The 24,971-nt window shown below is 32.6% G+C and overlaps 3 protein-coding genes across 6 annotated transcripts in view; 1 reads left to right on the top strand and 2 right to left on the bottom strand.

The window, feature by feature from the left end:
- Positions 1-24,971, bottom strand: part of CARPB (Carbonic anhydrase-related protein B) — a 1,001,903-nt gene that overhangs the window by 368,187 nt on the left and 608,745 nt on the right. The gene's annotated exons all lie outside the window — the stretch shown is intronic.
- On the bottom strand, positions 14,110-14,838 carry LOC141485193 (uncharacterized). The gene is made up of 2 exons (XM_074181433.1): positions 14,612-14,838; positions 14,110-14,551 (listed from the first exon to the last, which is right to left on the bottom strand). Exons 1-2 carry the CDS (start codon positions 14,704-14,706, stop codon positions 14,173-14,175), a joined length of 474 nt encoding a protein of 157 aa, XP_074037534.1. The 5' UTR covers positions 14,707-14,838; the 3' UTR covers positions 14,110-14,172.
- Positions 15,083-20,548, top strand: LOC141485192 (uncharacterized). 2 transcript variants are annotated; one of them, XM_074181432.1, is made up of 2 exons: positions 15,083-19,747; positions 20,211-20,548. In XM_074181432.1, exon 1 carries the CDS (start codon positions 15,227-15,229, stop codon positions 18,974-18,976), a length of 3,750 nt encoding a protein of 1,249 aa, XP_074037533.1. In that variant the 5' UTR covers positions 15,083-15,226; the 3' UTR covers positions 18,977-19,747; positions 20,211-20,548. The 2 variants fall into 2 exon arrangements, with proteins under 2 accessions (XP_074037533.1, XP_074037532.1); XM_074181431.1 differs by having other exon boundaries at positions 15,083-20,151.

Genomic DNA, 24,971 nt, shown 5'->3' with positions numbered 1-24,971 from the left:
TCTGTTTTTCCGTTATTCAGCTGTCGCCCCCATACGAACGACAACTCTCAGAAGTTGAGAAACTTGTGCGAGCTAACGACTAACGAGGTCTTACTTTTTAACGTGTGATTCCTAACACGGTTGCAGAATTATTCCAACTTCAACCAGATAAATTATCTCGAGAAAAATATCTAGTCGAGGCGGGAATCGAACCCACGACCTTCCGATCGTGAGTCGGGCGCACTACCACGGCGGCCAATTCCACAAATAATACATAATACATTGAAACAATCACTGTTTCAATAGAAACACGATGGCATAGGATTTGGCTGCGAACAATTTGTCCCGAATGAAGCGAGCTTTGATGCGAGAAAATATATGCGAAAGGGGTTCTGTTTGAAACTGATGAACAGTTATCTTTAAAATGGGACTCAGTGCTTTGAGATCGATGGGATTCTGATACTGCATTCCACAGAGAACCTATACTTGGACCTTGTGTGTTCCACATCTATTTCAATAGTTTTTTTCTATCAGATTATTGTTAGAGGGACATACGGCTTTTCATTGTTCAGATAATCACCTGCCAAGTTCAACGAACTACTCATACCTGAATGATATAATCTATTCTTGAAGATGTCATGATTGTCACAGTCAAAAGCTCGACTGATATCGCAAAAAATCACTATCAGACACTCACGTGCATCTATTCGTTTCAGCATACAAATAATGATCAATATTTCCTATATAATATTAATTACTCCAGAAAATGACAAGCGTCAAGCTTGTTCTTTTTTCATATTTACTATTATTGAAAATATTTATTACCGAAGAAAAAATACTGTTGATTTAGGTAAGTTTTAGTATTTTATTCTATATGCAGAATACTTTACTGACGTTACAAGCACTATGTGCCTTCCAAAGCTCGTTTGTTAGATCTGAGTCAAAGAAATGTCAGTTAACTGTTACCAAAACTGAAATTTTCAATCAATGACGGATATATTGTGTGTATCAAGTTTATTCAGACGATTTTTGCAATGCAGAATACATTTAATGTATTTTTTATGTACAGTTAGTTATAATTGTGTCATCTGGGTCCATTCTTCCGCTTGATATCTCAAAATGGTAACTGAATCCTACACTCCATTTTATTTTACTAACCGTGATCAATGCTCTGACAAACGATGTAGCAGAACGAAATTATTGTTATCGAACGTTCACGGGTATTCTTCGGAAAAGGAAAATAAATGAAGCTAAAAACATCTTACAAAAAATTCAAACCGAACTAACACACTAATGAGATTTCCAAGTACGTATTATTCCACCGCGAGAGCTCACGAAAACATCGAAACAAAATAATTTGTTAGTCCTCTAAATCCGTTCTGAGCATAGTTTGGTTAGAGATTTCCAGACTTTCTGGAATCTAATCTGTTTATGTGCCCTTTGACGTTGCGCTACTCCCTCAATCCATCTAAACCTTTCAATTCAAGCGTTGTTAGGACATGTTTCACTACTCAAGCTGAAAATTCTCATCGCATAAAACGAATGGAGACAGAGACCAGTAGAGAATAAGAGAGACAAATTTATTGAATTTGTGAGTGAAAATTCATGTCTTAATAGTTCATTTATTATTTCAACAGTATTGTTCAGGACGTTTGATGGAACTATCATGTTGGAAATAGATTTTCTGATTCTGGTATATACATTGACAATTTTCAAAGTTGTCGCAGTTGCCAGAATGCCATGTGTTTTGTAATCAACTATGAAAAGGTCAACTGTTCATAATCAATCACACATTCCTTTGCAAAATGTGGAAAAACAAAACCATTGCCTCAAATTTGAAATTATATCATCAACTGATCTTGTGTCTTTTATTGTGTATTGTGCCTTTTCTACAGATGCCGGGAAACTGACCAATGATATGATGAACATTCTTCGTAATAAAAAATATATTAGAATTGCTCATATCATTAGGAAACAATTGAATACAATTGTTCGAAAATTTCCAAAATATACCGTTCTCCATTGAAGGTATAGATATTCTCTCAAAATGAAATCAGTGAAACAAAAATATATCTCATACATAATGATTCAAAAATATAAGCGACCAAGAACTTCACGCCATACCTTGTGTGACAAAAATTCAAAATAATTCAATGACATTTTTCTGGAAGAGATTGGAACTCAAATTTGACCATCATGTCGTTATCAAGAAATAAGAAGGCAATATGAACGCTGATGACTCTTCAAGAATAGAAACTCACATTTGAATTCCATCAGAAAATGCTTCATTATACGCACATTTCGAAAAGAAACAGCATTTTGAATCCCTGAAGCTCATCAGTTATTACAAAAGTCAGATAAAACTGACATTCCATCATTATAGCTAATTTTTAAGAAATACACGTTCTAGAATTAAAAAGAATTTATGTTTAAATCTATGGGTATACACAAAAATTGAATAATGCAAATTTCTTCAAGAACTACATTTCACCAAAAGTGAAACATGATCCATATTTGGAACTTGATACCGTATATACGTCAGACTTCATTATTTTACAGAAAACCTTCAGAAACACTCCCTACGATTTGGTAAAGTACAACAAAATCCTAGAACATGTTTATATGTTCGTATAGATGAACCCAATCAACTCTATATTTTTGAGAAGCACTCTGCCCACGAAATTCAATCGAGTGACAAATATATGAAAAACATTCAGTTTTCCACACATCTATTGAAAACCCTGTGATTATTATCGAAACATAGCTTCGATCAAAAACCTTCGATACAGTGTGTCACAAACGCCTTCTCTAAAAACTTCAATCCTATGGGATAAGAGGACCCGCATACCAACTAATGGAAAGCTATCTGTCAGAACGAAAACAAGTTACAGAAATCGATGGAATAGTGAGTGCCCCCAGGGCAGTTTCCTATGTAGTTCCACAGGGAACGGTTCTTGGACCTCTATTATTCACCCTTTACATAAACACTCTCATGACATATCGATCTACAGGTAAAATCATCAGTTTTGCTGATGATATGGCGATACTTCATGAGGACAAAACTTGGACAGATATCAAAAATAAAGCCGAACAAGACTTACATGGTATATGTGACTGGTTCAAATTCAAAAGTTTAGCAATGTATGATGAAAAATCATACTATTTACCATTCACTTCATGTTCCAACTATTTACCAGAATTAGGTCCTTTGGTGGTGAGCAACATAACACACATTCTAGATGAAGAGAGGTCGAAGTACTTAGGAATAATTATAGATAGGCACTTGAAATGGGACCTTCACGATAATCATGTTAAAAATGAGGTAAGGGGATTGCTTATCAAATTTAGATATATTGCTGACTTTTTGAGTACAGGGAACTTGAAAACATTATATCTCGTATTAATACACTCCCAGTAATCATATGGAATATTAGGATGGGGTGGCGTAGCTCCGTGTAATCTGCATAATTTGAACGTTATGCAAAAGTGGATTCTGAGGATAATTTACAGGAAATATATTACTTATTCTAGTGATAAATCACTGAAAAATGGCATTTTTGATATAAGACAAATCTTCACTTATCGGATTTCAATCAATATCCACAGAAACAAAATAAAATTACAAGCAATTGAACATCATCACAACTCGAAAACAAAAAGTAGATATATCAATGAAACGACATGTGGAAAAACTATCGGTCAAAGGTCAGTGGAAATTTCAGCACCAAAAGTTTATAATCTACTCCCTGATATTATAAGAAAGGTTAAATCGTATACATCCTACAAACTCCATGTGAAAAAGTGGTTGAAGTGAACAGACAGAAACGTTTTCAACGATCTCGTAGACTTAAAACTACTACGCAAACTTACGACATACATCAGACCAAATATTTATTTATATGAATTATAAGAAAAAATGAACTGAATTTAACATTTTCATAAAAACTTCCCGAAATTGGCATTATCCAAACGAGATTCAAATTTTCCCTAATTCTGACATATTTCCTGATAAAAAAAACTTCTCAAAATTGATATCACTGAACCGATCTTGATAATTTCAGCACTCAGGCAGTTATATTCCCATATTTATTCTGAAACTACTTCAACTTTATTCATTCACTTCATCATAACCACAATCATTCAGAAAAAATTTTTAAATTTTAAATTGTATTTTTCTATAATTTTAAATTGTATTTTTGTACAGATTTGTGAACTCAATAAATGTCACGCACAAGCTCTATGACCTTCAGTGACTTCTCATGTTTATTTCTGTGCTTGTTATATGTTCATCTTTCATCTTTTTATATTTTTTTTTTAAATAAACATTATTATTATTATCATTATCATCAATCACTACAACTGTTTCCGAAACATTTTTTTTTATTTCTGATAGGCAAGCAGCTCTCTGTCCACCCATCTATCGTTGATACACCCTGTATATTGAAACTTCTACTGATATTTGGTACATACAACTCGCCATGAATGAACAATTTATATTTGAATCCAAAACGATCTTGTACGGGATAATTTCATTCTCTTGAGAAATGACTGGTCGAGAATAGTATCGAACTGAGTAGTATAGCTAACGTGGTTCTAGATACAATGGTAACCATGCCATCGAGCTGTCCATCGAGAGCGTAAGGGGTGCGGTTGTGTGGGGTGAAGAAGCGTGTCAAAAAGGCCTTGTTGTCGAAGAACAATGGTGTGCCAAAGAGTTCTTGAGCAACCCTTGTGTAGATCGTCAATGACCAGAGGGTTGTGATGGTCAATGACCAGAGGGTGTTGTAAGAAGAGGCCTCGACAGGTGTAGGTTAGCCGTGTCGTAGAGCCGTTTTGGCTCAGTGGATGGTCTTCGGGCAACCCTCTTCAACCCTCTTCGACCCTCTTCGGGCAACCCTTTTCGTAAAAGCAGGCGTACGCCAATGTGTTCGTTTCGTAAAAGCAGGCGTACGCCAATGTGTTCGATGAGTCGCCAGTTGACCTTGAGACAACTTTGTATCAGTTAATTAGGATATCGTTGCATTGGAATACTTGTTTGCCTGATAATAAACCAGATTAGCTGACCTTAAGGTCATATGTATGATTAAATATGGATATTTTTGTAAATGAATTGGAAAATACGTAATTCCTCATGAATACAAGGTTTCATTCGATTTATAATAACAAGTAGAGTGTAATAATAAAAATAACATTGCTACGTTTTTTATGTTTTATTTTTATGTAATAAAAATTTTTATAAATGATTCAATATATGATCTACAAACTGGACAATTATCACATCTGATAGAACAATCAATGCAGCATGCTATATGTTTACATGGTACAAATAATATATTCATTTCTTTTTCTAAACATATTTTACAAATATTACTTGAATTTGTGGGAACGTTGTCTTTGGGTGGTTTTTCTTGAGTTTCTTTTCCAGAGAGCAATGTATTTCCATCAAAAAATATACAATCTGGTTGCCATCTGAAGTGATCCATCAGCGGATCGTCTCCCATTTTCCATTCAAATCCTTCAATGTGACATTTTGGACACGCAACAATATCACCTTTACCAGTATAAATGAAACCAGCATCAGCAAGTTTATCTTTTGGAAATTCATGTGTCCAATTATGAAAAGTTTCGATTCTACTTTCAAAAGTTTCGAAATTTCTTTCGTGTATCAAATGCATACGTGCTTCGACTTCCATTCTCTCTAATGAATTCTGTTGAATTCTCATGCAATTATGTTAGCTTCTCGCAGTTCTTCAATAATGGAATTTATTTCATTTTGATGACCTGAATGACCTGCCTGCCTTGAGGATAGTAGTAAACGTAATCTGTCGCAAAGTTCGTTTGGATCATCCCATCTAATATAATCTATTTTATTGTTATTTGCTTCCATAAACATACCTTCTCCCGATATACCAGTTATTGGAGCTATTATATTTTTATATTTTTGCAATTTACTACCGTCAATTTGTTTATTTGGTTGATAATGCCGCCGGTGAGCATTCGTTTTCAAAACAATTTGTTTATAATTTTGTTGATCTTGTTCGGTGAAATTTTCAGGATATTTTTTGAAAAGTAATTCATATAGACCGGGTGTACCCTTATATCTTCTATTTTTAACGATTACATCTGGACCATCAATGTGCAGTCTTGAATCTCCGATTGATAGTTTTTCAGTATTTTCATCAAGTCGTACACCATATTTGTGATCGAATTCTTTTTTGTCTACATCATGGTGCATCTCATTGATATACTTTCTTGGAAGAGGATCATATTGATTTAAATAATCAATATATGAAGTTTGTGTAATATCTTTCAGACGATTAACTCCAGATGAATGACTTTCTTCTTCATCTTCAGACTGAATATTTTCTACAATAGATTGCTTGATTTCACTTGGTTCATCATCATCATCAGAATGTGAAACATTTTCTATTTTTGGTTCTGAATTTGATAGTAGTTTCATTGATAATCGACGAGGAATCTTGGGAAACATCTTTTCATTTTTTGGAGTTTGCAATAAGTATTGTTGTATTGGAGACGTTTTATATGTTTCAGATGATGTTTCTTGTTGTTCACCTAATTTAGGAATTTTGTCTTGTAATTTATTCTCTATATTTTTCAGGTGTTTTGTAATTGGATTGAACATACTTTCATGTAGTAATTCACCATGTTTCAAAAATTCCAATTTATTTTTAACAATTTTCCGTTTATTAATGAGCCTTTTTTTCAGTTCTATGTCTTCACTTTTCATTGTCAAACTGGTCTCTATCAGGTTTTGAATAGATCAGGTATTTGAATAGAATGAACCGACACTTGATCTGCTTCTATCAGGTCTGTTGAACTGGTTTTGATCCGGTTTGAACCGGTTATGAACAGGTTTTATCAGGTTTGAACTGGTTTACAACAGGTCTGAACTGGTATTAATCTGATAATGTGGTTTGTTTCCATTTTTATTCTTGAATGTGTATGAAGTGATCGAGTCCTTTGCGGTAACGACCCCTATTGAGACAACAATCTTTAAAAATAGTAATAAATCCATAAGGTTCTCTCCAACATAAAGAACAAATCACCTTGAAGGTATCAAAGGTCATGTCAGTTCCTACATGATCGGTATAGATGTGTCGCAAGTTTAGATCATCTTGTTTGAAAGCGATTAAACAATTGGCATTGTCTCGAATTAAGTGTTTGGGTATTTTTGCATAACTTTGATTCAAATAAAATGGATCGACAGCAGCATGTCTCGCCATACTGAAGTATTCTCTTATAACTTCCTGATTATCACAAGCAACATCATCAAAAATAAAAATCGAATTGGGATTAGCTTCAGACGGATGCATTATATTTTCACTGGCACTGAATGCGTAATATCCGATTCCTTTTATTGGTTTAAGCAGGTGCTCCAAGTACCTATATTTAGGTTGATTAAGTGATTTAGAATACACATATATATTTTCAAATTTCAATCCATTTTCATGCTCCAACATATTCACCATTAAATTTGTTTTACCGCAGTTTGAAGGTCCAACAATTATACACCTTATTGTAGAGGGGAATAGCATACCATGCTTTTTGAAAGTTTCCTCTGTTTCAAATATATTATTCTCGATTGGTAGAGCAATTTTTTGCGGAATTACTTTAATACCTTGCATATCTATTTCCAATAAAATACTTGAGGTAACTGAATTTTAATCAGTCAACTTTCAAACTTATACGCGAAAAGATCTAATATGCAACGTTACGGTGATGGGTTGGTGAATAGCGCTATCAATAATTTACCGGTTGAATTGCATATACCCGGATATAAATATTGCGGACCAGGTACAAAATTACAAAAACGTCTGGCTCGTGGTGAAAAAGGTATAAATGGTTTAGATGAAGCATGTAAAAATCATGATATAAGTTATTCACAAACCAAAGATTTGAATCGTAGACATGAAGCTGATAGAATTCTAGCTGAGAAGGCTATGACGCGATTCAAAGCGAAAGATAGTTCATTAGGAGAAAAAATGGCTGCCCTAGCAGTCGCAGGTACCATGAAGGCAAAAGTCAAATTAGGTATGGGCTTACAACGTCGTAATCGTACACCTTTAACTGCTAATATCAAGAGAAAATGTATTCAATTATTGAGTGGAATGAATAAACGACTAACAGATGTAACGAAGAATATTGAAGAGTGTTTAAAACTTCTCAACAGTATCAATGGAAATAAAATTATTCGAGTTGATAAGAAAAAATCTAAGACTAAACGTCTGCCGCCGCCGCCGCCGCCGCCACCGAGACGAAAACGACTTATTATCGATAACAAAGAAGAAAATGAACCTATGGATATTGATATAATAGAAGACTTGAAGCGTGCTACTAAAAGAAAATTCCTCAACGATATACCTGTTATCCCAGATAAAAAAATGAGAATAATCAACTCAAGAGAAAATAAACCCAAATTATCTGCGAAAAGAAAAAATTTAGAGCAACAAATCGAGTCAGATATTCAGAAAAATGGTTCAATTGAAGGAATAAATGAACAAATGTCTCAGCAGCAGCAGCAGCAGAATCCTAAAAAACGAAATTTGGAGGAAGAGTTTGAAAATGTTGATAATAAGAAAATGAAAATATCCATATAAATATTTACTGTAATAGGGTGAATCTGTCAGTGTATCGAGTAATTCATAACGAGATGGTTGTCAAAAAATGTAAAAGAAAACAATCTAAAAATAAGAGGAAAAATATCTCTAGGAAGAAAAAAATTGTGAAGAAATGTAGGAATAAAAAGGGGATGTGTTTCATGACAGCGACACGAAAAATAAAAAAACAAATCATCAGTAAAAAACCAAAGACTTTAGGAGAAGCTGTGACGGTAGCTTTGAAATCTGCAAAAAAATTGAATATTAGACCAACACGTGTTGTGAAAATACCCAAAACAGGTGGAATACTTCCTTTGATTCCAATTTTTGCTGGGTTGAGTGCACTCGGTGCCCTAACAGGGGGAGCAGCTGGAATTGCCAAAGCTGTAACTGATGCTAAATCTGCAAAAAATCAGTTAGAAGAAGCTCAACGTCATAATAAAACTATGGAATCTATTGCATTGGGGAAAGGATTTTATTTAAGACCTTACAAAACTGGTTTGGGGTTGTTTTTGAATCGTACCACCGTTTGAGAGGGAGAGGTGAAACATGAAAAAAATTCCTCATAATCGTCCGTTATCCAATATCGACTTGATAAAGTATGCAAAGGATTTAAAAATTCCATTCTTCAGATCTGTCTATATGAGAGATAATTTACCGAAAAAAATCCGAAAAAAAGAAAGAGGAATAATAAATCTCGATAAACAATCTGGACCTGGGACTCATTGGACTGCCTACCGCAAAAATGGTTCTCATATAATTTATTTTGATAGTTATGGTAATCTGAGGCCACCTCTGGAAGCTTTAATATACTTCAATTCAGATGGACCTTGTCTCATTAATTATAATCATACTGTATATCAATCATATAATTCTGTTAATTGCGGACAACTATGTTTGAAATTTCTTTCTCAATAAACATGTATGCAATCAATGTTTTCTCTTCATTCTACAGATAACCTTTAACATGTGTTCATATACGTTCACCTTATCAGGCCGAGATTCGATTCTCTCGTCTAAAATTAATCCTCCTATCATACTGGACGATACAAAAAATTATGTTTTAGGATTGATTGACTTTGTAACATTCAATACAATACCGAATGTGGATGAGACTAATAATATTTTTTATATTGGGTCTACAAAAATCAAGATTCCTCCTGGTTCATATGAAATATCTGATATAGAGAGTGAAATTATGAGGCAATTGAATGAAGTGAAATCGAAAGAAAGTACGAAACAAGAACTCAAGGCGAAAACTTCAAATATCATAACTAAAGAAGAGGAAAATTCTGAGAGTAGTATCGATCTGAAATTGTATGCAAACCGAAATACTTTGAGATATGAAATCATGTCCAATAAACCAATTCATTTTGAAAAACCTAACTCATTGGCACCTCTATTGGGATTCGAGAAAAAGAAATTACAACCGAATAGAAAACATATATCGGTTTTTCCAATCAATATCTCCAAAGTGAATTCGATTTGTGTTGAATGCAATTTAATAACGAATTCATTCAATAATGACAGTGCCGTACATTTGTTACATATGTTCTACCCCACCGTACCAAGTGGATTTCGAATTATTGAAAAAGTTGCAAATGTTATCTATTTACCAATCAACACCAGACATATCGATGAGGTTTTCCTTAAAATAAATGATCAAGAGGGTAATTTAGTCAATTTCCAACAGGAAACGATAACAGTAAGACTTCATCTCAAAGAGCAGCTCTGATGGTATTCTTATATAATATTACAACTTTTCCAACAACATCAACAACAACAGCACATAGTATAATTGATAAAGATCCTGGAAAATGTGTCACTATAGGAAGTGCTGTTAAACGGTTAACATCAGAAAATCGACAGTTTCTTCTTTCACTTGGTTTTCGAGTACTTTAAGTGACAAAGTGTCAAAACGGCTACTTTTTACGAGTTTTGGTGTAACCTCAAAGTCAACATCAGTTCAAGATTCAGACAAATTTTATTATTTTTCAAGTGTTCTTGCGGTGGCAGAAGCAGCAGCAGAAGTAGCAGAAAAACAAAAATACTAGATAGTGGAAAAAGGAGGAAAAAAACGCAAAAATGAGCTTTAATATATTGAATATTGGTGAACATGTATTGATGGATGATTCTATAACTAATTACGAGATGCATAGTCATCCACCTTATGCAAATACGACATTCAATAATTCTGATGAAATTAGAATTCCTATTCAAACTCAAGATATTTATACATTACCATCCCAAAGTTACCTTTATATCGAAGGACGATTAACCGATGCTGAAAATAAACCTAGTATAACATTAAATTTTGTGAATAATGGTATGGCATTTCTGTTCGATGAGATAAGATATGAGATAGGAGGCACAGTAGTGGACAGGGTGAGGAATCCAGGTATAACATCATCTATTAAAGGATACATCTCCTATACAAGTAGTGAATGTGATAGATATAATAATGCCTGTTGGAATCATTTGGAATATCCAAAAGTATCCGATTCGAATGGATACTTCAACGTCTACATACCCCTGAAACACCTTTTGGGTTTCTGTGAAGATTTCAAGAAAATAATCGTAAACATTCGCCAAGAATTGGTACTCATTAGAACAAGTAGTGACGTAAATTCTGTAATATCAACAAAGGATAATGAAAAACCCAAAGTTAATTTAACTAAAATTCTGTGGAGAATTCCTCATGTTCAAGTTTCCGATACAGAAAAATTGCGATTACTCAAGTACATTGAAAAAGGACGTGACTTAGAAATTGCATTCAGGAGCTGGGAACTACACGAATATCCACTTTTACAACAAACAATGACTCATTCTTGGAATGTGAAAGCATCTAATCAATTGGAAAAACCTCGATTCATCATTGTAGCTTTTCAGACTCAGAGAAAAAATCAGATCAAGAAAAATATTAGTCATTTCGATCATTGTAATATTACCAACATCAAACTTCACCTCAACTCAGATGTATACCCTTACGATAATATGAATTTGAACTTCAAGAAAAACCAGTTTGCATTACTTTACGAGCTCTTCGCTCAATTTCAAGAATCCTACTATTATAAAACTTCTGGAGAGCCCTGTCTTACATTGACTAAGTTTCACGATATCGCACCTCTATTTGTTATTGATTGCAGTAGACAAAATGATAGTTTAAAGGTAGGAGTGCAAGATATAAGACTCGACTTCGAAGCCAGTGAAAATATTCCTGCAAATACGTCAGCATTTTGTTTGATTTTACACGATCGTTTACTCAGATACAATCCACTAACGAATTCTGTGAAACAATTCTAGAGTGAGTTTTATGATGAGTAGTAATAATAGAATAACTTTCAATGAAAAGAAAAATGAAGTTCATTACATATTTGCTTGGAGTTTCGCCTATAGAAATGCAAGAAAAACTTATTGGGAATTTTTTGCCATTGATCGAACACGCTTTCAGCGACGTATTCGGAGCAGTTCAGCTTTTATAGATCCAATTTTAGAACATTCACATAGACAAAAAATTTTTGACCAAAGATTTCGCGAGAAGAGCTTGGAGAATTTTAATCTTATTTGATAACAGAAAAGTATAAATATATTCATTGGATTTATAGGTACTTATAACGTTTCATCTCAAACATGAATACACAACAATATGATCAAATTGACATTGAACAGTATACCAAAAATTTGATTAGAGAACTTTGTCCTGATATGGAAGAGCATAAAGTGTCTTCCGAAGCAAACCGTTTGATTATCAAAGCTTCCAGAATTCTTGAGAAGAGGAGAGCACAACAACCAAATCAAATTCGAAACAAAAATCCAAAGGATCCAGGAATTAGCAAATGAGTACCATTGTTTTATGAAATATGTATGACAGATAGTGTATGTATTAATAAAATTTCATCAATTTTCTTGAGTTTTCTTCTGACCGTCATACCATGAACTTTCAAACTGATGTTAAAAGGGATATTATTGAAGAACTTCATAAACAAGCCCGAATCAATTTCAAAAGACGAAGAGTAATCATTAAGGGTTTCGATGATCTTTTTCAAGCTGATTTAGTTGAGATGATACCATATTCTAAAGTGAATAAAGGATATAAATATATTCTAACTGTGATAAACTGTTTTTCAAAGTTTGCTTGGGCACTACCTTTAAAAAATAAGACAGCTAATGCTGTGTCCAAAGCTATGGAAGAAGTTTTACGTAAACAATCACCACAAAATTTACAAACTGATTCAGGTAAAGAATTTTTCAACTCAGAATTTAAGAAATTGATGGAAAAATATAAAGTTAATCATTATAGTACGTTCAGTGAAAAGAAAGCATCAATAATTGAGAGATTCAATAGAACAATGAAGTCTTGGATGTATAAAGAATTCAATTTTCAGGGTAACTATAAGTGGCTTAATGTATTGAAGCATATTTTGGAAAAATATAACAATTCCACTCATAGAACCATTAAAATGAAACCTGCTGAAGTGAGTAAAAAAGATGAAAATAAATTACTTCACACAGCCTACAATCATATCAAACAAATTGACTTCAATAATAAATTCAAAGTAGGAGATCATGTACGCATATCTAAATTACGAGGAATTTTCGATAAAAAATATTTTCCAAACTGGTCAACAGAAATTTTCACGATAGCAAAAGTACAATTGACAAATCCTGTAACCTATTTACTGAGAGATGATAAAAAGCAAGATATTTCAGGAGGTTTTTACAAAGAGCAATTACAAAAAGTAAAACATCCTGATATATATCTCGTAGAAAAAGTACTTAAAAGAAAGAATGGAAAAGTTTTCGTTAAATGGTTAGGATTCGATGACAAACATAATAGTTGGATAGATAAGAGAAATATTGCGTAATCAGCATTCGTATTATAAATACTCTATGAATCAGTATATTACTTTATTTTTACGGTGTCATTGAGTGTGGTATCATGTTTATCATCGATGTGCAAGGTTTTCAATATGGTAAAGGAAATTTTTTATGTAAAGAAATTGCAATTTTGAATGTTGAAAATGGAGTATGGTACCATCGAATGATTAATTTACCAATAGGCATCAATCAATATATGCCTCATGTGAAAAAACATATGAACTGGTGTACAAATAATCTACATGGATTGTCATGGCAGCATGAGCAAAGTTCAACAACAACAACAGTAGCAACCATCAACTACGAACAAATTTCGGAGTTCATCAAGAATTGTGTTGGTTTTGATGCTGTTATAAGTGTGAAAGGTTGTGAAAAGAAAAAATGGTTAAGTCAACTCATTCAAAATGAAATTTCCGATTTGTATGAAGAAGGATGTCCTGCAATAGAAAATTTGAAAAGTTTTCTCAAGTCACACCATTGTATGAATCATTTAAATAACAGTTTGAATTGTGCACTGGAAAATGTTTTTTTATTGAAATATTGGTATTCTCACTGTAGAAATAAATTCTGAATTCTTGTTCTTATAATGAAATATTTACTTTTCACACATTCTCATTATACATGTGATTTTTACTACATTGCAGAAATAAAAAAATATTTTTCTCAATTTTGTTTATTTTATTATAATAAATAAATTTTACAAAAAATCTTGGGATTCTTGGAAATAAGTAGGGTGTTGAGAGTTTTCTCCTTCAAAATCTTCAATTATGACAGGAGATAGTGATCGTGTTGGAGGCGGTAGAATTTCTTTTGATGATGATGATGAATCCTTCAACTTTTTTGGTGGTGGAGGTGATGGAATAGCGTCCACGTCATCATCATCTTGTATATTGAAATTGAACCGTTTCACTGCTGTTTCCAGAAACCCCAATTCCTTTTCATTTTCAGCCATTGCCCGGGTTACTTTCACTGGCAAATTACCAAATTTCTTGGTTAAAGTAACCATCTTCGGACTGTATTTTAAATATACTAAAATACAGTCCTCAGATTTTTTTACAATCTGCTTCACACCATATCTATAACAATATGAAAAATTGTTCAAACACAAGTAATAATATCAGTTGAAAATGACTTACCTGAATAATTGTTTAAGCACCACCATTGCCATATTAACGGGCAACATTTTTGTATTTGTAATATTTATAATTAAAGTTGTTGGAATAGTCGACATTTTCGTTGTTGTATCTCGATTCACTCGTAACTAGAATGATTTTCCAAAGACACAGATCCGTCAATTTATACTGTGAAATTGTGCTGATAAAAATGAATAACATCGTAATTATGTTGTTTATGCAATGATAAACGAGTGAATTATCATGTATCAAGTACGTGATATAATTTTTCTATTAAGAAATATCAATACCGTGTTACCATAACAAACATGTAAAGTTCATGATTTGCGAGTGCATTATCATGTATCAATTACGTGATTTTCCATTAATTCATTGCGATAAACAGACGTTTAAAGTTCATGATTCACATAATTAAAAATGACCTCTAATTTATGGAAATAGCGCGCATTTGAAATAACAACTCATTAGCAAATAAGTGCTGCATAAATCTTATAAAGTAGGTTTGTAAATTGAACTGATTGCAATTTGACATCATTCGCAAGGTAAGTGAGAATAGATTAAAACTGTGTTGATTATCGTTCGTTATTCACTTTATCATTTTCACGCTACTAAACAACAATGAATACCTGTGCAGAAATACAAAAAGTTAGCGATAATATTGTGTTGAAAATTCAAAAAGTTGGTAAGTTGATTAAAAGTAAAGCTGAGTATTGCAAGTGGATTAAATTTTTGAACAAAAATATCTTACTTTTGAAAAAATATATCAAATTCAACGAATGTTCGAACAAAAAATATTTTTCCAAATTAGAATCGAATTTGGCTTTATTGAAATATTATAAACAAAAATTCAACTTTCATAAAAATGTTGATAAAAACAAAAAAAGAAATTTAATTTGGCAAGATTTAGAATCATGTTTCAATAGTCGTGTAAGGACTGGTGCAATCATTAATTTGAAAATTAAGGATCCTACGGAGTTCTTCGATAAAGCATACAGATCTTTTATATGTAAAGTTAGAAAAGAATTGAAAAAAACTTTATTGAAAGTTAACGTTATATTTTTAGCGAATTTCATGAAGCCTCAAACCGGTGAAACTGACATCAAACATTTTCAAACGAAAAACAGAATTCTCGATTCGAATACAGATTTGAAATTATTTTACGATGAGCATATCAAACATAATATTTTGACAAAACTTGAAGAATTTCAAGAAAAAGACAGCGGTTGGAGCCTTTATGAAATTTTACAATTGAAGGTGAACCTTAATAACTATACACCGATAAATGTAGGTATTTCCACATATATTGAAGTACCTAAATTCATTCAAAATAAAAAGGCTGTCCTTAACATTCAAAATAATGATCCGTACTGTTTTCTTTGGTCTATTGTGGCAGCTCTTCATCCATGTGCAACTAATGTCTGTAAAAAATCATCATATCCACATTTTTCTAATATATTGAAATATGAAGGGATTGAATTTCCACTTAAAATTAAAGATATAACAAAATTTGAGAAAATGAATAATATGTCAATAAACGTTTTCGGTATTGAAAAAAAGGAAATCGTTCCTATCCGTTTGAGTAATCTTGAATTTTTAACAACAATTAATTTATTAATACTTCAAACCGAACATGATTTCGATGATGTTGACTCATGTGATGAAGAGGAATTGATGGACTTAGATGAAAATGTGAATAATTTCAAAACTATTTATCATTTTGCTCTAATAAAAGACATGTCGCGGTTGTTGTGTGGACAAAGTGGTGACATAAATCACAAAAAGTTTTATTGTACCAAATGTCTCAACCATTTCTATTCACAGGAAGTATTGAACACCCATATATTTACCTGTAGAAAAATGAATAAAACCAAAATAACTCTACCATCTGAAAAAGAAAAATTTTTATCTTTCACAGACTTCAAAAATAAAGAACCCGTACCGTTTGTGATTTATTCAGACATTGAAAGCATTTTGGAAAAATATGAAGATGTGAAACCTAGTAAGAAAATTCGAAAATTTCAAAAACATATTCCATGTAGTGTAGCATTTTACTTATTGTGTACTTTCGACAATTCAAAATCAAAATTCGAATTATATACTGGTAAAGATTGTATCAGCTGGTTCGTCAAACGTTTACAACAGCTAGCTTTCGAATTAAATTCAGTATTTTCCAATGTGGTTCCAATGATTCCGCTATCACCTCAACAAAAACACGATTTCGATTCAGCCACTAACTGTCATATTTGTCTAAAACCATTTACAGAGGATCAGATCAAGGTTAAGGACCACTGTCATATATCTGGAAAATTTCGGGGTGCAGCCCATTCCACCCCTTGCAACATTAACTATCAGAATGATAATATGATACCTGTTGTTTTTCATAATTTATCTGGTTACGATAGCCATTTCATTATTAGAGCTTTAGCGAAAGAGATTTCTGGTGCTGTCAGATTGTTACCAGTAAATAAAGAAAAATATATATCATTTAGTAAACAAATTGACAATACAAGTATAACATACCGATTCCTAGACTCTTTTCGTTTCATGGCAAGTAGTCTAGATAAATTGAGTTCATATTTAAATCATTCAGAAAAGTTAATCACAAAAAGTTTCTGTAAAAATCAAGAGGAATTCAAACTTTTATCTAAGAAAGGTATATTTCCATATGATTATTTTGATAGTTGGGATAAAATGAACATTGACAAATTACCACCGATCGAATGCTTTTTCAATAAATTGAGAAAGTGTGGTGTAACAGAAGATGAGTATTCACACGCTGTTAAAGTATGGGATACTTTTGAAATTCAAAATTTACAACAATATATGGAGTTATATTTGAAAACAGATGTATTACTTTTGGCTGACGTTTTCGAAAACTTTCGAAAAGTATGTATGAAAACATACGATTTGGAATGTTTGAAATATTACACTGCACCAGGTCTAGCTTATGCAAGTTGTTTAAAAATTTCAAAGGTTACTTTGGAATTATTAGATGATGTAGATAAGCTAATGTTTATTGAAAGGGGTATAAGAGGAGGAATATCTCAATGTAGCAATAGATATGGTAAAGCTAATAATATTTACATGAAAAACGAGTATAACCCTGATCAACCCTCATCATATCTCATGTACTACGATGTTAATAACTTGTATGGTACAGCATTATCAGAATATTTACCTGTAGGTGATTTTGAATGGAAAAATAATACTGATTTCTATTCTGAAGATATATTTAATACACCTAATGATTCTGAATATGGTTACATATTAGAAGTTGACTTAGATTATCCTGTAGAACTTCAAAATGTTCATAAAGATCTTCCATTATGTCCTCAAAAAATGATTCCACCCATATCATCATCAAAAAATCCAAAATTGTTAACAACACTTTTCGATAAGAAAAATTATGTTATCCATTATAGAAATTTGAAACAGGCAGTCAGTTTAGGTCTCAAAATCAGCAGAGTTCATAAAATTTTGAAATTTAAACAAATACCATGGTTAAAAACTTATATTGATTTGAATACGATGTTAAGACAAAACAGTAAAAATGAATTTGAGAAAAATTTTTATAAGCTAATGAACAATAGTGTCTTTGGGAAAACAATAGAAAACTGTCGTAAATATAAAGATATTAAATTATGTACTAAGTGGGAGGGTAGATACGGAGCAAAAAGTTACATATCTAAACCGAATTTTCATAGTTTGACCATTTTTGATGATGATATGGTAATCATTGAGATGAAAAGAGTCAATATAAAACTGAATAAACCCATTTATGTGGGTTTCAGTGTTTTGGAAATTTCAAAAACTATTTTATATGACTTTCATTATAATTATATCAAACCTAAATTCAATGAAAATGCGAAATTGTTGTATACAGATACTGATTCATTGATTTACCACTTTTTCACCGATGACATTTATGCACATATCAAAGAGGACATATATAAATTTGATACATCAGACTATGCTGTAGATAACCAATTCGGAATTCCATTGGTAAATAAAAAAGTTTTAGGTTTGATGAAAGACGAAAACAATGGAAAAATTATGAAAGAGTTCATTGGTTTGAAGTCGAAAATGTATGCGATAAAAGTAGAACATGGAGAGAATGACGGGGAAAATTTGATAATTAAAAAAGATAAAGGTGTCACCAGAGCCTCTCTCAAAACAATAAATTTTCAAAATTACTACGATTGTCTATTCAGAAATGAACATTTTGAAGTAACGGAAAATCTGATTCGTAGTAAAAAACATGAGGTATATACAATAAATCAAAGAAAAGTTGCATTAACTCCTTTCGATGACAAACGAATTGTAAATTATTTATCAAGTGATACATTGCCTTGGGGTTTCAAAATTTAATCCACACTTGTAATATTCATTTTTACAATTAATTAACTCACAACTTATATTTTAACACAATGGAAAAAACGTTTCTATCTTGAGTTCTTTTTCCGATTGATTTGTGATTTTACAGAGCAATATGAACAAAGCAATCCAGGAAAATATTATTAGTAGCACTAATGGAAACGAAATCCCTCAAGTCAATGGTCCTTCAAAGTATCGGTGTAATGACAGGAGATGTTTGAGAGTTTATGAAAGTTTTTCATCAGCCTATAACTTTTGTCCACCCTGTCATCAACGTCGGGATTCTGGGTCCTATAGACAAAGAATAAGGAATGAGAGGGATTCAAGAAGTCAGTTGAGGAGACAACAACTGACAGCATAACCATCATAACCGCTTCAAAACTGTTCATTATTCATTCAACAACCACACATGAGGAATTTAATTTTTCGACCTCCAACACACTTTCTGTTTCAGTGAAAATCAAAAGATGGATTTTAGCGATTTATTCGAGGACACTTTATTGAAAGCATGTGAAGATATGGAAAAAACTCTACTACAACTCTGTAAAGAGAAAACAGAAGAAAATATAAACCTTAAAACGAAAGAATCCATAAAAAACGTATTATTTTGCAAACTGTGTAATACTCCAAAAGACAATAAGGAAGCATCAAAAAGAAGTACAAGACAGTATTGTAAAAATTGCAAAAAGAAAACCGTTTTTGAATTATAATCGCCGAAGCATCTGAGAATTGATAAACGTTATGCAGACAATCGTGGAGTCATTCGTAAGTAACCAATAGCATCATTCACATCATTATGCCTGTACCAGTGAAATATAAGTGTACTAAATGTGGAGGAGAAACAAATTATCCGAATATATTATGTTTAGAATGTATAGTTGAACAGATTTCACGTGACGTATATGGTATAAAACATCCCTAATACAACTGTTACGTCTAGTAGTAATCGAGTTGCTTTCAAAGAAACACACACAGCGATAAAAATATGTATTTGTTGTACATTATTCTTCTGCTTTCACAAATTTGCAACATCCTAACTTCAAAAGTTATTTATATCAATACACCATACAAGTTGGAAAATGGTAGCTTTTTATTAATGGAAGTACATCCAGATACGATTATTTTGAATGAATATCCAGCTTTCTACTCTGAAAAATCAATACCGTTATGTAAGATAAACCAACAATATTCCTCAAACATTTTTGTAATTATTCTTTCATTTTTTCAGATTCTACAGTAACATGTAAGGACAAAGGAAAAAAGTATAAGTGCGGATACGTTATTGGATCACACGAAAACTTTCATCCCATTGTTCCATTCAAAAGCCGATTAATGTGCGGACATCATAGCATTGAACAATTCCATAAACCATCCATAACTTACAGAGGTTTCTGGTGGACAACTGTTGAAGATTTTTATGAATATGCAAATATTAATCTCAAAAAATATTTAGCTTTACCAGAAATTTGTTATGTATACTTATTGTCATCTAAAAAAGATGAATTTTTGAAAATAACTCATACATTGTGAATACCTACTAATTAATAAACGTTAATAAATTACGTATTTCCTTTTTCACAATATTCATGTTCAATCATACATATGACCCTTAAGGTCAACTAATCTGGTTTATTATCAGTGAAACACCAAATATTCCAACGAAATGCAACAAAGTATTCAAGTTTAATTATACATCTGACCTTAATGTCAGTTAATCTGGTTTTCTATCAGTAAAATAACAAATATTTCAACAAAATGCAACGAAAATATCCTAATTAAGTGCAACAAAGTATTCATGTTTACTTATACATATGACCTTAAGGTCAGCTAATCTGGTTTATTATCAGGCAAACAAGTATTCCAATGCAACGATATCCTAATTAACTGATACAAAGTTGTCTCAAGGTCAACTGGCGACTCATCGAACACATTGGCGTACGCCTGCTTTTACGAAACGAACACATTGGCGTACGCCTGCTTTTACGAAAAGGGTTGCCCGAAGAGGGTCGAAGAGGGTTGAAGAGGGTTGCCCGAAGACCATCCACTGAGCCAAAACGGCTCTACGACACGGCTAACCTACACCTGTCGAGGCCTCTTCTTACAACACCCTCTGGTCATTGACCATCACAACCCTCTGGTCATTGACGATCTACACAAGGGTTGCTCAAGAACTCTTTGGCACACCATTGTTCTTCGACAACAAGGCCTTTTTGACACGCTTCTTCACCCCACACAACCGCACCCCTTACGCTCTCGATGGACAGCTCGATGGCATGGTTACCATTGTATCTAGAACCACGTTAGCTATACTACTGAACTGACGACCTTTCGATTGACAGTTACTGACTAATTTGATTCTTCTTATACAGTATCTTTTTGGAATGAACACTTCACCTTACCTTTTATTATAATTCAGCAGATTTTTCGAAGTCGAATGAAAGCGAAAAACATAGAATTCTCCACAAAAAAATCATTTTGAAGAATGTATGTTCATTCATATAGCAATGAGGACAATCCTTGCATGAAAAACATCAATTTGTATATCCAAAAAAAGATATATTGCAATATCGCTGTTCGATAGATTGCAGAAGACCAAAGAGTATTCATTCCAAATAATACGATAATTTTTTGAAGCCATTTTATTTCGTCATTTTCAGTACGAAAAGCTCATGAACTGTTTTAATCCGGCCTAAATAGCCAGCTCGACCCCAATAAGATGAATTGTCCTGCGGCGTGCAATATGCAGGATGCATTTCACCATATTGACCACTAAATAGCATGTACTGCCATGTTATATACCGTAATGACTGTTTCGATGTGAGCAATTATAATTGTTGAAACGTCGATGTGGAAATGGTCCTTATTGTTAACTGTTTATATGATTATGTTCATCAATTACTCGTTGGGGATTGAGTGAATTAGGTTGACACATGACAAAAGATACCGGACGGTACCGACAATTTCTATCAGAGGCTGTTGCAAATTGTTCGATTCAGTATTGATTGATATTTCATGAAGGAGAAGTTTCTAGTTTATATTTGAGAATTTCGACATGAACTGAAATGGACGAAAATGAAGGGTATTAGACAATAATCGTAATTTCGAGAATGAAAATGATGATTATAATAATAATGAAACAGCTTTTACTGCAAAAGAGCGAAACCATTTACGGAGTAATTTGTTGAAAGTAGATAAAATGATTGATAAGTGTATTTATACGAGAAACAAGTAGTTAAAATAAGGATTTGAACTGCTTCAAATTATATTTATATTATGGTTCCAATCTGGCAAACAACTCCTAACTAAGTATTCATAACAGAGGATTTTCAGCATCAGTTTCATCAAGCCATGTTGAACACAATCTCAAATTAGTTTCGATTTTTTTTTTAGTTTGTGTTGCTATTAAAACGCGTTTTTTTTTAGTTTTTCAAAACTATTATTGATTTTTCACTTCTTAGTGTGTCTTGCTATTTCAAGCCAATTTGTTTCAATACATAATATATACGCATGCGCGGACAGTGTGGTTATCTCACTTGCTCTCATTCTCAGACCGGTGAAGAAAGTATTCAATCCTGGTGATCCTGATCAGGATAATGAGATAAACTCATAAAATTATTGTATCTTCACCGATTCTTGATGAGTGTACAAAGTTTAAAATACATATGTCAGTTTGAAGTTAAATGAAATCGAGTCCAAAGGAGTCGGTTACAAACAAACATACAAGTGGAGCTAATAAAACGTGTTGAAAATAATACGGAGCATTGAATTTGTGCGTTCAAGAGTTTATACAAAAATATTATAGAACCCTTTTCTCTACGATTTCCCAAAAATCAAACTTGAGCAAAAGCCCGATATAATCCGAACCCCTTGAAAATTATATATTATAAAAGTAAATCATCTCCCAAGTATCCCACAAAATTTTCCAGTTTATATGTCAATTAACAACTGAGCAACTGAAAATGTGAGATCGCCCTCGGTACATCTTGACGTCACACCAGGCAAAGAGCTTCGAATGGTGGCAACCTGGCCTGTAGTATGAGTGTATGAATCGCTGCTATCGTCGGATTTTGTTTCATTTGCTGGTTTCAAAACACCACGTGTTACGTATTTTTGTATTCTTTGGTTTTTAAAATTATTTAAAAGTTAAGGACCGTTATGTGTTCATTAGAAGACAGCTTTCGTACAGCTGATTCGGGTAATTTACCTGAAGTCGATATTTTCATGATGATGGAATATTTCAATAACAGTAGGGACTACATAAGCGCTGTAGCTTTTGACCTTCGAAAAACCTGTTTATTAACTTGAATTCCAACATCATAGATATTTTCCTGTGTACCTGCTTCATTAGACATGCTTTGATTTTAGGAGATATCTTTGTTACAAGTATTCAACAGAATTTTTTATTTTTTCTTTAGATGTATGGGCCGTATCTATCAATCTGGCAATCAAATATATGCGGAATTACGCCTGGTTTCCATTTAATTTTTCCCAATTTTCTAAGTCTTTTTCAACCTAAAATTCAAAGTAGTGCTCAGAGTAAACTATATTTTTTTTAATAATCATTATCATCCATACTTACATTAAAACGATCTTCTCACATTCAACTATTGATTTGGGGGGGAAGATGGAGAATGAAAATTCAGATTTTTTGCAGATGTACTATTTGAAACAGAAACTTTCCAATAATAGAATGAAAAAAAAATGTTGAATGAGTCCATTGTTCAGATTTTACTATCAAGAAGTATTTTTTTCACAAAAAAATAATCACGCATTAATAGAGATGCAGAAGTGTCAAGTTTCTACGACAGTTGTACAAAAAAAAAATTTCACCAATATTTGTTATCATTTTGGATATTTGATGTAACTTCTAATACATGCTTTTTCAACTTTTCGAACTCTCACATTTGTGTTCCTATAGCATACCATTTTGAACATCGATAACTTGATTGGTTTTATCCATTATTTATATTTTATTGAACTTTTTTGAATGCAGTTTTTCGTATTGAAGTTTGATGAAATGTCAAGACATGCAATTCAGCAGCAAATTCCGAACCTGTAAGTTGTAATGATGAGTGAAGTCGATATTTCGACAAAAAGAATATGTAATAAATAGAATATATTTCTTTTGATTTCCCTGTACTATAATTGTTACACATGCAAATATACATTCAACGTGATTATATAGCATAATTGCGGACTAGATACAAAGTTCAAATCTTCATTCAAACGTTTCGCAAATATTGATGGTTACATATAACGTGACAAAATATAGGCTCAGTACCAGTTCAAAATCAATTTCGTATCGAAATATTCCAAGTATATTATATAACTATCTAAAAACAATAATTTTGATGCCATAACCACTTTGATTCGTATGATATACGGAGATGATTGAGTCAAATCAATTTTTTTGAATTTGTTGACTATGAAGAGGAACTGAACAAACTTCTATCATATCTTAAATGTCTCCAGCCAAAAATGTTATTCACAACGGAATAGTAATCCCAAGAAACTACGGCGTCCATGAATGTAATAGTGGACATACGTGAACATCGATAATTGGATCATGGAGTATACTGAAAACCAATCTACACAAAGAGGTGAATTGACAAAGTGGTTGGCGTTAGACTGATGATCCCCATCCTACCAAATATTTTCATCGAGAGAATTCATCTACTTAAAGTTGAGGTGATTCTGCAATGTTAGTTACATAGCTGAAGGATTGCGAATAGCCATGATGCTCCCTCAGGGAGTTATTAACATCGCTAACCTAGGCTAATGATCAAAGTAGTCGATGCCATTAACACCAATAAGAAAAAAAATCCAGTGACCTGCCACGACAAAAAAAAAGGGGTGATTGAAACGTTAGTTCAGAGGATCCTACGCATCTGTGGATCTGAGATATTTTCCGACAAACTCGATTACTAGATGAATGTCTTCAAAGGGAATGGGTAGAGATAAGTCGAATTTGAGAGTATGATATGACCAT

This window comes from Leptinotarsa decemlineata, unplaced genomic scaffold (genome assembly GCF_025532065.1).
Source record: "Leptinotarsa decemlineata unplaced genomic scaffold, Ldec_3_MD MMD2_tig00026314_RagTag_RagTag, whole genome shotgun sequence".
NCBI classification, from domain to species: Eukaryota; Metazoa; Arthropoda; class Insecta; order Coleoptera; family Chrysomelidae; genus Leptinotarsa; species Leptinotarsa decemlineata.
The sequence above is the reverse complement of the archived record's forward strand: the minus strand, read 5'-3'. Positions and strand labels throughout refer to the sequence as shown.